General features: G+C 41.2%; 1 protein-coding gene across 1 annotated transcript; it reads left to right on the top strand.

Annotated features, from left to right (window-relative positions):
- The first annotated feature begins 2,530 nt into the window (after positions 1–2,530).
- LOC306702786 (uncharacterized protein) lies at positions 2,531–10,785 on the top strand. The gene is made up of 5 exons (XM_079168470.1): positions 2,531–2,624; positions 4,604–4,695; positions 4,789–4,906; positions 5,049–5,224; positions 6,622–10,785. Exons 2-5 carry the CDS (start codon positions 4,693–4,695, stop codon positions 9,946–9,948), a joined length of 3,624 nt encoding a protein of 1,207 aa, XP_079024596.1. The 5' UTR covers positions 2,531–2,624; positions 4,604–4,692; the 3' UTR covers positions 9,949–10,785.
- The last annotated feature ends 3,565 nt before the right edge of the window (positions 10,786–14,350 follow it).

The raw sequence follows: 14,350 nt of genomic DNA, 5'->3' as shown, positions 1-14,350 counted from the left end.
AGAAAAAGGTTTAGTTTCTCCGTAGGGTTCCTTCCATAATGTTGTCAGACACATACAATAACAATCTGAGGCTGTCAGTAGTGAAAACAAGCTCTTTCAGTGGACTTACATTGACGGTGAGGAGTTGCCCTGAGCGATTACATAACAGTCGCTAAGTGGGAGTTGTCTGCAGCGTTTTCCTTCAATACAGGAACAATGTAAAACATTGTCGCCCCCATTAGTCACTTATTGAATCATAAATAAAGGTCGGCACACTGTAGCTCTCCTTGTAATTAATTTGCACATCCACAATATGTTTGGAGCAGATGCTCTACTTCAGCCTTCAGAAGAAACGTCACTTGTGCATGTGCTAATTGATTGCACTTAAGAAGCTACAGTATGCGGACCTTTATTTATGTTTTCATTCCTCTCTTCTATCGGTCCAGCACCTACATACACTGGCTTTAGATGTGCACGACCATTTTACATTGTTCCCCATTTGTCAGTTAGACACAGAAACATCGGAAAATAGGGTCCAGTTTGGAAAATATCAAAGTTACCCATTAAGTGAAATTACTGAGTTGCACAGTTGGTAAGTCAGTCAGTCACTCATAAACACATCACAGGTTAAAGTTTTGCATTCACAATTGTACTCAACTAAAGGTCAGATATAGGTACGGTATTTAAAGTAAAAGTATTCATTATGTAGAATGGCTCCTGTTATTGAATCATTATCATGATGTGTTAAATGTAAGCAGCTGCTGTTGGAGTAGAGCTAGAGCTGATTTTATACTTCAACTGGGTAGTTTAAACCAATAAAAAGTAGTTCATCTGTATTTTATAAAGATGGATCCTTCATTTTCTGTTTTTACTGTCGAGTACAAAGTGTGATATTTCCTCCTGAAATGTAAATGGAGTAGAGTTAATAAAGTACCATTAAATCCCAAGTAACGTAGTACTTAAGTTCTGAAGGAAATGAACTTGACTACGAATGGTACATTCCACCATTGTTTCACTGGTTACTGATGTGGGAAGTTTCAATGTTATTGCTATTGGTTTATGTAATACTGCATCACTATATTTAGAATATAGGTAAAGGTGTTTGTCCTGTCCCAGCCACCATCCAATCAGGAACTAGTATCTATCTTAGACATGCCGTAAAAGATCTAATGGTACATGCAGATTTGTTAGGAATCAAATCAAATTCTAATATTTATTCACCAACAGAATGTATTTCTAATTAATGTGTAATCAGTAATTCAAGCACTATTAGTTTTACCCACATATTAGTATTGCTGAACAGTTTTATTTAAAGTTGCTGCTTTTCAAAGTGAGCTATAGTGTTTTTAGTTTTTTTTCAGTGCGTTTAAAAACAACTGATAGCCATTGGTTTATATTCTTATTACTATGGTATGAAAATGAGACACATTGTTATTGTTATGAAATGCTAGTGTGGTAATGTGTTGGTTGACTGTAAAGTCTGTACACACAACAAGAGCAATAACATACCAAAACAAATCAAAACTACTGTAGCTTGGAATAATGAAAATATTGTTTTATTCCTAATAGGAAAGTAAAAAATCAATAACTTTGTATTGTAATTGAAAAAATTATGCAGAAACAGTGTTACAATCCTTTAACTAGGAGCCTGGCATTGGTCAAAGAGAACAACATATACGTACATTTGAGGCCACAATTTATTAATTTGTGCACATAAGACCGGAATCCTCAATCCAATTATATTGCTCCCACTTTTTGGTTCATACATGTGCATGAGTGTGGATACAGAGTTCCATCACAACACACTAACTCCAATCCAAACACTTACATCCATGATGTTTTCCAGATCCTTCCCCTGAACTATACAGACAGCTACTAACAATAATGTCTTGCAAAGCAACTGTTGTTAACATGTGTTGATAACTCATCCTATAACTAAAACAAAGCTTCATTAAAGAGTCTCTAGCCAGAGCCAGAACTAATGACAAGTGCCTTCAGCAGGTGGCGGCTGCAATGCATGACTTGGCTTTGTGCATGCCAAAGTGAAAAAATCATTATTCGTCACAAATTATGCAAAATGTGAGAATGACCTAATTAAAATGAGGTAGCTAATTATAACTTTTGTGCACAAATTACCAGAAAATTAGTGGCCTTGATATTTATAGTTTTCCTTCTGTGGCCCTGCTCTGCAAAAGTATCAAAAGACCCCCAAGACCCACACAATTTGAGTGCGAAGGCTTCATCAAAGCAGAAATGCCGAAAAGTGATTGTGAGCCAAGTTTCTGTGTATGAGAGTGTTGCTATGCGTTATTTCTTTGCAAACCTGGTTAGTCCTGTTAAGAAGGAGTGGTGTTTCTCTCTTGTGCTATCTAGTCAGGTTTCGGCTGCCGAAAAGCCTACGAAAGACTCTGTGACATAGTTTGAATGCGAGGCATGTGGGTGTGTGTTGTAAGGGGAAAAGGGGGCGCTAGAAGAGGCGGTACTGATGCGGCCTAACCTGTTCTCCTGGTTTGCTTTTAAGCTTATAGGCAGTTAACTGGCAGATCCATCCTGTCTTGCCTGTCAGAACTGCAGTGACAATCTGAGGAGGCAATATCTCTCCCCGGGCTTTCCTTAACTAGAGGCGTCTCTGGAAGCAGCATACGGTGAGTCTATCAAATCTGTTCTCTCTGGCCTCTTTTTGCTTGATATGAGACCCCATGATGAGATCATTTGGGGCAACATTTGCTAAAATGAGTTCTTAAAAAGTAAGTTGTTAGTGACTTAAGAAAATACAATCTATACATAGAAAGCTTGTGCATTATGATTATGAATTTGATGTATTTTTATACATTATTATCTTCTTCAGAGCATTTATGCTGTGTTGCTCTAGGAAAAAAACTGCAACTGAAAAATGACTTTGTGACTTGGTGCAAGTATACTTTCGTGGTCTAAAGGAATCTTATCAAAGTGTAAAGTTCTAGATTCTTATTCTTGACATATATTGGAATCAATATTGCCTTATAATCATTTCAAAATGTGTCCTTTTGAATTGTATATTAAAAAAAATCCCAGGCCTTGTTGCAAAGTCAAGATCTTTAGAAATATGTTGTGATTTCTGGCATTAACAACAAGTGAGGATTCAAAATAAAATACACAGATATAAAAGAATACACAGTATATCAAATGTTATATTCAGTATCGCTAATAAGTGCTGCTGTCAGTGTGACTGACTGGGACATACCATAGTCTGCCGTCATCTGACTCACACCCTGCTGTGAGTCAATGTGGTTGGTATCAGTGTTGATGTTGCCACCCTGTTTTAAAGAATGCACATATTAACCACACTTTAATTAATCTCTTGTGACTTTCTTGCCTTTCTTGTTTCCTTTGATTGGCAGATTTCTGGTTTGTAAAAGTATGCATAGAGTCTGAGGCCACTGTGCAGTTCTGTCGCTTTTCAATATTTCTTTCAGCTTTGGAAATCAAGGACATCTGTGCAGTAACATCAGTGATTGTGATCAGTGTTGCTCTAATAAGCTCAGTCCCCTGATGTGTATTTTGAGCTTTCATTCTATATATTCTTACAAAAATGCACTGAGCGTACCTGTCAACAGGTTACTAATTCGTTCACTTAAGGCCTCTAATTGCACATAAAGCTGTTGATTTTAAGTATTTAAACAGAATGATAATTAGCTTTTGGCGGAGTGTCTCTTCATGTTGCATAAACACTGATGGGTGTTGACCTATTAACTCCAAGTTTTTTTTTAGCATTATTGGACAGTCTGGATCTTGGTGGAACAAAACATCCTTGATTCTCCTTTTTTAGGACTTGTTTCACAACCACTATTACTAAATGTAAAGCCTTATCTGCCATTATTTATGCGACTATGCTATGCAAGTGAATTACATGAGCAGTTACATGTGGAGATGTTGGGGTGTGGTTGAAGGGAGGACTGTGTATGCCTGAGTGGTGTGGCGTTTTAGTCAGAATGCATCCTAACCAACCGGTTTAGATGCATACATTCCCCATGAACAAACCTGGCAGAAGCTTTGGATTCCTGAAGTGTGACGTGATCTGGTGTGTGGGCGTCGTTGTTTCTCTGTCAGTCAGGGTCAGAAAATGAAAGAGTTGCTAAAGACAGGTGAAGAGCCCAGGGCACTGGCAGGGATGTGTGGGTAGACGCATGAACTGGCTCTAGTGAGAGCTACAGACAGCTGATGGAAATCATTTCCAAATCTATAATAAAGATCTTCTGCTACATTCACACTATGACTTTTGATGATTATGTTTGTACTGTTGTCATCTTCATGGTCAAGACTTTAGATAGCTGTCAACATTAATTTCCTTCATATTCATAGTGGATATTTTTGGTAATTGATTACATACTGGAAACCTAAACTGGTGCTTTATAAATAGCGTGAAAACCATGTTGCTTTCTCTATTCTTGGCAAGGACTCTAAATAAAGGAGGGAAAGGATTTTCATGAAAAATGATATGGATTTTACACAGAGACAATGACTATTTGTTCAATTCTGCATTCTTCCCTGCATTTTAATCTTCCACAAGGTACATGATATAGTTATGCACTGATTTAAGTTATATTAACATCAAATACATTTGCTTTTCTCTGGTGTTTTACAGATAACTTTGCTGTGGTGTGGTGTTTCCATGGTTTCTTGTGTTTTGGTAAAACATTCCAGGATATGTGGATGTAAATACAACTAAGAAATATGGTAAGAAAATAAGTACATATGACTGTCATAAAATAAATGTTGCTAAAATGTGAATGTCTCATCTTGTGTACTGTGAACCACTTTTAAACATAGAACGGGGACAAGAGTAGATGTTTCTCAGAAAGTCTGGTCCTAGGTGACTCTGAGAAAGGAGTCGTCATTACTGGAATCACAGATGACACACTCGCTGCAAGGAGTGGCTTAAAAGCAGGTAAGAGAAAAACAAGTACATATTGAAACTCAAATGGTGTTCTTGCTGCAGTTTTGGAAATCTCAACAGTATCTGTAGGTAAAGGATTTATGGAAAAGATAGAAACATGCTGTTTTTGATGAGTTGTTTCTACTTCTTCCAGGGGATGAGATTGCTGCAGCTACTATACACCTAGACCACCTCAACAAAAATGAAGTGCTGAAGATCCTGAAGGTCCTGGAGCCATATGATAGCAACATGAAGGTTCTGACAAAGAAGCAGCTGGGCGCCAGCGCTGACCTTGGCTCCTTTGGATTAGGTCTCAAAGACCCGGCAAAGGTAATATTCGCACGGTTTGATTCACCCAAATTAAAAAAGAAAGACTTAACCCTTGTTGTGGGATTGTGTTTCAAAAGTAGTTCCAATAAAAATGGATACCTTTAAACTATGGGATATAAAATCAAAACTATATGCAGGCTATATACCCCAAGAGGTAAGATAGAAAAATAAATGTCTTTGTTATTTGGGTGAGGTGACCAAGTCTGATGTGAGCAGACTGTTGTATGAGCTATAGACAAGTATCAATCTAGTCAAAGTCATCCTCACTGATATGATGTTAGTTTCTGTTAGGGCTCTTCAAAAATACCTAAAACCCATGACAAATGCTTCCTTTGCACATTTTTTTTAAACAATTAAATTGGAAAAAATTATATTAATAGCAACAGTAGTTCTCCAACACAGTGCTAATGATAACTAGGGATGGGTATCGTTAGGATTTTATCGATACTAGTACTATTATCAATACTGCTTATCGGTTTGGTTCTCTTATCGGTTCTTTTTGATTATTTTGTGAGGAAAAATGACAATTAATTAAAAAAGAATCAACATTGCTTCAATATTCTTATGTAAATAAATAGTCTTTCTTGAACAGCAACATCAGAAATGCTTCAATAACTCACTATTGTTGACTATACTATTTCAATGCCAATGCTGGGTCATGGCTGCAGCCTCAGCCCGACAATCTACAAGAAGTTCCCAAATCCTTAAAATACATTCGCAGCTAAACAATTAGCTGAGTGATTAGCTTTCATTGATTAGCCTGTTGTTATGCTCAAACTCCGTATGGTATCGCTAACGCTTGCTGCAGTGGACGAGGATAGACGGCTGCTCCACAAACAGTAGAAAACTGAACATTTCTGCACATTTATATTCTGCTTGTTGGCCAAATGTTGTGATAAACTGCTGGTGTTACTTCACTTACTTGTGAGGGTGTTATTGCATGTGTGACAACGAGCGTTCTCAGTATCTACTGAAATATAGAACGTAGCCACACTTTGGATCTTTTTCTTCTCTCTGCCATGGTGTGTGTCTCACGCTGTACTGAGCCGGAGTCAGTGTGTGTGTGTGTGTGTGTGTGTGTGTGTGTGTGTGTGTGTGTGTGTGTGTGTGTGTGTGTGTCAGAGTAAAGCAGAGAGACAGAGAGAAGAGGTTTGAACGCTGCCTTTTTTGCGCGGTGATCTTACTCCGTAACTTCAAAAGTACCAATAGCAGAACCGTTAACGCCGGACCATGTCGGTACTTCTGGTATTTACTACTGTCTTATCGGTTACAGTTTAGAACTGGGTATTGGAAGGCATTACTAATGATAAAAATATAAGCTTGTTATAACTTATTAATGACACTGAAGAGCTTTAATCAATGTTAACCTAATTTGTTTATCCCTCCATTACCAACAGATGCTCAACTTAAAAAAGGATCTGTCACTGGATGCCTCAGCTAAGGCACCCGTTGTTTCCCTTGATGGCCTGAGAGGAAAGCTAAATGCTGCACAGGGCTTGGGGGGTGAACTAGGTGGTCCCACTCTCAATGGAGATCTTCCCAGTTTCAGTCTAAATAAGCCCTCAGCTGATGCCGGTGCCAAGTTCAAAATGCCTTCACTGGGACTGACTGGACCAGATGTAAAAGGAGACCTAGATGGCACCCTCAAAGCACCTAATGTCAGTGTCTCAACTCCCAAGCTCAACACCCCCAATGCCTCACTCGACATCGAGAAACCAGGAATCAAGACAGGCAACCTGAAATACAAGGCCCCAAAATTCTCAATGCCACACTTCAATCTTCCTCAAATTAATACACCAAAAGCAGACATGGATGTTTCTGGTGATTTCGATCTCCCTTCCGTCAGTGGAAATCTAGAGACACCAAATCTCAATCTGTCAGCCCCAAAATTAGATCTTAAAAGTCCAGATTTGGACCTGAATAGGCCAAAAGTGGATTTGAATGGTCCTGACATACATTTAGAAACCCCAAATGCTGATATTGAGGCACCCTCAAGCAGAATCAAATGGCCCCATCTGAATTGGAAAGGTCCCAAAGTTAAAGGACCAGATGCCGACTTAAATGCTGACCTGTCTGCACCTGATTTCAGCCTCACCACACCAAAGATCGATGGGGATCTAAGTGCACCAGATGTTGACATCAACTTTCCCAAAGCTGACATCAAAAGCCCTGATCTAGATGTTCAAACCCCAAATCTCAATGGGGACATTGATACCCCATCTGGCAGAATCAACTGGCCTCATTTTAATTGGAAAAAACCCAAACTTCATGGCCCAAAAGCTGATCTGGACTTAGATCTGAACACACCATATGTAGATCCCTCTCTTCCAAAAGTGGAGGGTGTTGACATTAATTTGCCAAAGGCTGAGCTAAACATGCAAACCCCAAACATTGATGTAGAGCCGACATCTGGTAAAATCAACTGGCCTCACCGGAAATGGAAGAAGCCCAAACTTCAAGGCCCAAAAGCAGACTTAGACATAGATGCAGACCTAAACACACCCAATTTAAATTTCTCAACTCCAAAGATTGAGGGTGGCATTAATGGACCGAATACTGAGCTGAATCTCCCTAAAGTTGACCTTAACAGTCCCAATGTAGATGTTCAGGCCCCAGATCTTGACATTGACAAGAAAATTAACTGGCCTCATCTGAAGTGGAAAAAACCCAAACTTCATGGCCCCAATGCTGATATGGACCTTAGTGCAGATCTGAACTCACCAGATGTGGATCTCTCGGTTCCTAAAATTGATGGGGAAATAAGCACACCAGATGTTGATCTGAATTTACCCAAAGCTGATGTTGGCAAAATCAGGTTCCCAACACTCAAAAAACCCAAGTTTCTGCTTTCTGGGCCAAAGGTGAAAAGCCCAGATGTTGACCTCGATGCTGATGTAAAAACACCTGACCTCAATCTCTTTCCTAAAGCATCACTTGATGGACCCGATGTTGATATGAATTTACCCAGAGCTGATGTTAATGTTAAAGCACCAAATGTAGACATTGAGGGCCAATCTGAGAAGTTCAAATGGCCTACTATGAAAAAGCCAAAGTGGTCAGTCTCAGGTCCTAAGATTGATGGCCCAGATGCAAATCTAGATGCCCCTGACTTGAGTCTCACAGCTCCAAAGATTGATGGTGAGATAAATGCACCAGATGTTAATCTAAACTTACCCAAAGCTGACCTGAAAGGCCCAGAGTTAGACATTAATGCTCCAGATTTTGACGATTCTGGAAAATTGAAATGGTTCAACTTCAAGAAACCCAAATTTGGTACACTGAAGGGTCCAAAGGGTGACATTGATGCTGATGTGAAGGTACCAGACATGGACCTCAAGGCATTTGATGTGAATATGGATCTTAATGGTCCAGATATCAACCCAGACATTGACTTACCTAAAGGCAATGTGGTTGCACCTAATGTAGGCCTCAAAGGATCAGATTTCACCTTGTCTGCACCAAAAATGGGTTTTGATGCACCAGATCTTGACATTGATGTACCAAAGGCTGATCTGAGAGGTCCTGATATAGACCTTCAAACTCCAGAGGTTGATGCCTCAGCTGGAAAATTAAAGCTACCCAAAATAAATCTTCCAAAGTTTGGCTGGTCAGGGCCAAGAGTAAAAGAACCTAATCTCAATGTTGATGCTGACAATGTCAATCTTCCTGATGTAAATCTTAAATTGCCAACAGCTGATGTCAAAGCACCTAACCTGAATCTTTCTTCTATTAAAGGAGATCTCAGTACTCCAGATCTAGATCTTGATGCTGATCTTAAGACAGATATTGACCTTTCTGCACCCAACACAAAGATTTCTGGAAACCTCTCAGCACCAAACATAGACACCAAGTTGCCAAAAGTCAAAGGACCTGACGCGCAGTTAAAAACACCAGATCTAGATATTGATTCACATCTGGGTGACTTTAATTTTCCGCATTTCAAGCTTCCTAAATTTGGTCTTTCAAGTCCTGAATTAGAAGTTCCCAGGGTTCATCCTTCAATGGAGGCTGGAATCAAGGCACCAAAGGTCAACATAGGCACTCCTATGGGAGCAATCGAAAGACCTGAAGTTCCAAATCTTGAATTCTCACCTGATGTGAAGGTCAAAGCTTCCAGTGTTAAAGGAGGGATCCGTTCACCTGATGTAAGTCTCTCTGCTCCTGAAGTGAAGACAAGACGGCCCTTCAAATGGGGATTAAAGTCTGGTTCAGTAACCAATGAAGAAGGAAGTGATGATGACTCTGAAACTGATGTGTCTAATGCTGAGTTGGACACTCCTGTATTCAAAACCCACAAACTACCCAGGAACAGCCTTGATGGTATGGGAGGAATTGAGGATATTTTAAGCTTATCAAAACTTGACACAGAGGCAAAAGATTATGTCGTCAGCAAAGGGATCCGCTTGCCAATAGTAAATGCTTCAACAAAAACAGGAGGAAAGATTGACATTATGGAGAGACTGAAAAAGTCAAAGGAAAAAACACACTCAGCTAACCACTCACCAACTGAAGCGAAAACAGATATCGATCTGAAGCGCTCTGCCCCGAGTCTTGATGTCACCTCTACAGATGCAGATTCTTCTTTGGTGAGAGGAGGTACTTTCAAAGTAGAAAAGCCAGAGTCTGTACTGGGCCTGGTTGCCCCTGAAATTTCGCCATCAGATGAAAATGAAAAATTGTCATTGAGCCTCTCCAATATGCTTGGCCTTAATATCAAGGATTGAGATGCTGACAGATTCCTGTTAGGCTTACCTGATAAGTAAAGCTTCAGCCCGGAAACATTGTAAATACATGTAACGTAACCAATTATTTGCCTTAGTTTGTGACCATTACATATATTAACTGTTTAATTTACTCTTGCCACAGTTTTCTGCAAATAATGCTAGCTACCAGTAATGTGTCGGTCAGCACCCATCGGACCCGTTATGAGAGCCAATTTGCACCGCCCTACCTGACCCGCAAACCGGCAACTTTATGTATTATAGCCTAGCACAATTGTTAGGACTGAGGTCTGAGACAAGGACAGAGACAAGCGGACATGAGCACTGCAGTTTATGGTGTGTGTCTGTGTTTGAGAGTGCGAAACAGAGTGGGGAAGAAGAGGTGGACTATTTCACACAATGTTTTTTTCTAAGTTATTAATACCTTACTTAGAACACTCCTTTCTCAGTTCTTATACCCACCAGCCTGAACTCATGATATTTTCCAATAAGCTTGGCCCGAACTCTCCCGACCCGCGGGTTGACCCACGCATCACTACCAGCTACAGTATCCGTCTTGTATGGATACGTCAGTAGCAAACTTTGGGTAGCAAAGTGAAAAAACATGTTGTTATAAACTGTGTATGTTCTTGTTATTTATATAAGCTTTTTTTTCCCAACATTGTTGATTTGGAAGTAAGTTACTTATTACATAACTGCCTCAGTATTGCATGTGATCACATTAAGCTGTTTAAGTTTCTAATAAGTGCATTTCTTTACCTTAAAATCTTTACTTGATAAGAGAATTGGGTGAATGTGTTTGTGGATATTTTTGTTCAATAAATAACTCGACTAATTCAATATGCTTGTGATTCTTTCTTTTAATAATAAAACTGATGATCTGTTGGTTTGTAAGTAAATGAATGTATGAAAATGAATAAGATGCTTTACAACTTATTCATTTACAAATCCGTATTTATCTAAGAAATTTCTAGGATATGCATGAAAAAAAATACTTAGAATTTGAAAAATTATCTGAATGCTTATTTATTTAACAACTTTTTCAGCTAACCTACTGTATGCTGAATAAAATGTTCTGTAGGATGGAATAGCATATGTTGTGTAAAAACAACTTAACGAATTGAGTTCGAGGCGTTTACTTAAATTCAAGCAATAGTTTTATTTATCACAGAGATATTAGCCGAGCAGTTAAACGTGCACGGTCCTAACCGTTCCTCTCCGATTGAGAGCAACGTAAAAAGGCGCCTAGACACGGAAGCGCATTAAGTTTTGTTGGTTCTCCTTAAAGGAGCCATTGGTCAAAGTCAAGGTGCAGGCGGGATCGATTTTAGCAGAGCGACGGCCTGGTTGGAGCACTGAGCATATCCGCTCGCACCGGCTCTCGTCCGGGATCCTCCTTCGATGCGTCATCAGTGTGTGTGTATGTTGTGAAAGCCTAGCCTAACAGGCTCCAAAGTGTGGCGTCTATGTTTTGCTATCTCAAGCTGTGGTACGTACTGTTCTCAGCTGGCAGTTTACCCCACTATTTGATATCAGTGTATAGTTGCCCAAGCGTGTCCTTCAGAGTTACAGTTTTCTCATTCCTTTGTACAGGCGAGTGCTAGAGCGCCCCGCTTGGAGTTTTAAACCTTCATAACCTGTAACTCGCAACTCCGCGAATTAGCACATAAAGCTCTGATTAAATTTATTTACCTAACACATACATTGGAAGTGTACCAACTGAACACCGTCTCTATTCCAATAGTACCTTATTACATATTTCTTTCCAAGAACCATATTGGAAATTATTTGTGAATCAAGGAGCTTTAATAAAATAAAAAACTGAATAACAAATAACATTGAAGTGAGCAAAAGTTTTAACTGTAGTTTGGTTTGCAAATTTAAGTAATTTGATTAGACCAAATAAAGGAGATATCTATGAAATAATTATTATAGTTGTGAGTAGAATCTTCCTCTGATATATTGTTCACTTAGCTCCATTCCACTGCCAGCACCACACTGGATGCAACAATAGAACATGTATATAAGACATGCCATTATCACTCAGAGGTTGTGACATATATCCTGCTAACATGGCCTATGTTGTATGAGCATGAGTGTTAATTCCAAATATAAAACAACATACTTAATAAAACACGTGGATTTCACCGCTGCCGGACATATTTCTCCCCAACGTCCGCTCACTGTGCAACAAACTGGACGAACTTCAGCTATTGGTGGGGAGAGACAGACTCTTCTTCATCCTCCGTTTTGTGCTTCACTGAGACCTGGCTCTGTGGATCGATACCGGATTCGGGGCTCCAGCTGGCTGGCTTCCAGCTGTTCAGAGCGGATCGCGACACGGAGCTCTCCGGCAAATCGAAGGGTGGAGGAATCTGTTTTTATACCAACAGTGGCTGGTGTAACGATGTGACAGTGGTTCTGCAGCACTGTTCTCCTGATCTGGATCTTTTATCATAAACTGTAAAGCCTTTTACTCCGCCGCGAGTTCGCTTCATTCATACTGGTCGCCGTTTACATTCCGCCACAGGGCAACGTGCAGGAGGGACAGCGCGCGCTCGCCGACCAGATACTGTGTGTGGAACGGAACAACCCAGACTGATTGTCCTTGGTGACTTTAACAAAGGAAACCTCAGTCATGAACTCCCTAAATACAGACAGTTCATTAAATGCTCAACCAGAGAGGAGAACATTCTGGACCACTGCTACACCACTATCAGCGGGGCCTATCACGCCGTCCCTCGTGCTGCACTGGGACTCTCTGACCACGTCATGGTCCATCTGATTCCTGCATACAGGCAGAAAATAAAGCTCTGTAAACCTGTGGTGAGGAAATTCAAGAAGTTGACCAGTGAGGCTATGGAGGATCTTCTGGCGTGCTTGGACTGTACAGACTGGGATGTCTTCTGGACTGCTACCAACAGTCTGGATGAGTACACAGAGGCTGTGACGTCATACATCAGCTTCTGTGAGGACAGCTGTGTTCCATCAAGCACCAGGGTGAGTTATAACAACGACAAACCCTGGTTTACAGCAGAACTCAGACAGCTAAGGCTGCACAAGGAACAGGCATTTAGGAGTGGGGACAAGGACTTGTAAGAGACAAAATACAGGTTTAGTAAGGCGACTAAACAACTAAACGACTGTACTCTGAGAAACTGCAACACCAGCTCTCAGCAAGTGACTCTGCTTCTGTCTGGAGAGGCCTCAGACAGATCACCAACTACAAACCTAAAACCCCCCACTCTATGAATGACCTCCGCCTGGCAGACAAGCTGAACGAGTTCTACTGTAGATTTGAAAGACAATGGGACAGTCCTGACTCCATCCCCCACAGCTCCATCAACCAGCCCCAGACCACCAGCCCCCCCTCCCCCAGCCCAGCAGGGGCCCATGCCTCTGTACCACCCGTCCAAGTGTCCCCCCCACCCCCCTCCCCAGTGACAACTCTCTCTATTCTGGAGAGACGTCAACAGGCTTTTTAAAAGACAAAACCCCCACAAAGCAGCCGGCCCGGACTCTGTCTCACCCTCCACCCTGAATCATTGTGCTGATCAGCTGTCTCCAGTGTTTACAGACATCTTCAACAACTCCCTAGAGACATGCCACGTACCAGCCTGCTCCAAGGCCTCCACCATCATCCCCGTCCCCAAAAAAACAAGGATCACAGGACTCAATGACTACAGGCCCGTCCCCCTGACCTCTGTGGTCATGAAGTCTTTTGAGCGCCTCGTTCTGTCCCACCTAAAAACCCTCACTGACCCACTCCTGGACCCCCTGCAGTTCGCCTACAGAGCCAACAGGTCTGTAGATGACGCAGTCAACTTGGCCCTTCACTTCATCCATCAGCATCTGGACCCCCAGGAACCTACGCCAGGATCCTGTTTGTGGACTTCAGCTCTGCCTTTAACACCATTATCCCGTCTTTGCTGCATGAGAAGCTCTCCCAGCTGCTCGTGCCCGACTCCACCTTCAAGTGGATCACAAACTTCCTGTCTGACAGGAAGCGTGAAGCTGGGAAAGCACGTCTCAGCCTCTCAGACCATCAGCACCGGTTCCCCACAAGGCTGCGTTCTTTCCCCTCTTCTCTTCTCCCTGTACACGAACAGCTGCACCTCCAGTCACCAGTCCGTCAAGCTCCTGAAGTTTGCGGATGACACCACCCTCATTGGACTCATCTCTGGTGGGGATGAGTCCGCCTACAGGTGGGAGACTGATCATCTGGTGACCATCTGAACAACTTCGAGCTCAACGCTCTAAAGACAGTGGAGATGGTTGTGGATTTCCGGAAGAATGCAGTCCTGTTATCTGTTCGTTGTTTATAGTCCTGTTATCTGTTCGTTTGTGCACTTTATTTTATATTTCACTTTATTTTATATTTTACTTAATTTTATATCTTTCTGTA

This window comes from Pholis gunnellus (assembly GCF_910591455.1).
Source record: "Pholis gunnellus genome assembly, chromosome: 11".
NCBI classification, from domain to species: Eukaryota; Metazoa; Chordata; class Actinopteri; order Perciformes; family Pholidae; genus Pholis; species Pholis gunnellus.
This window is presented reverse-complemented; position numbering and strand designations above follow the sequence as displayed.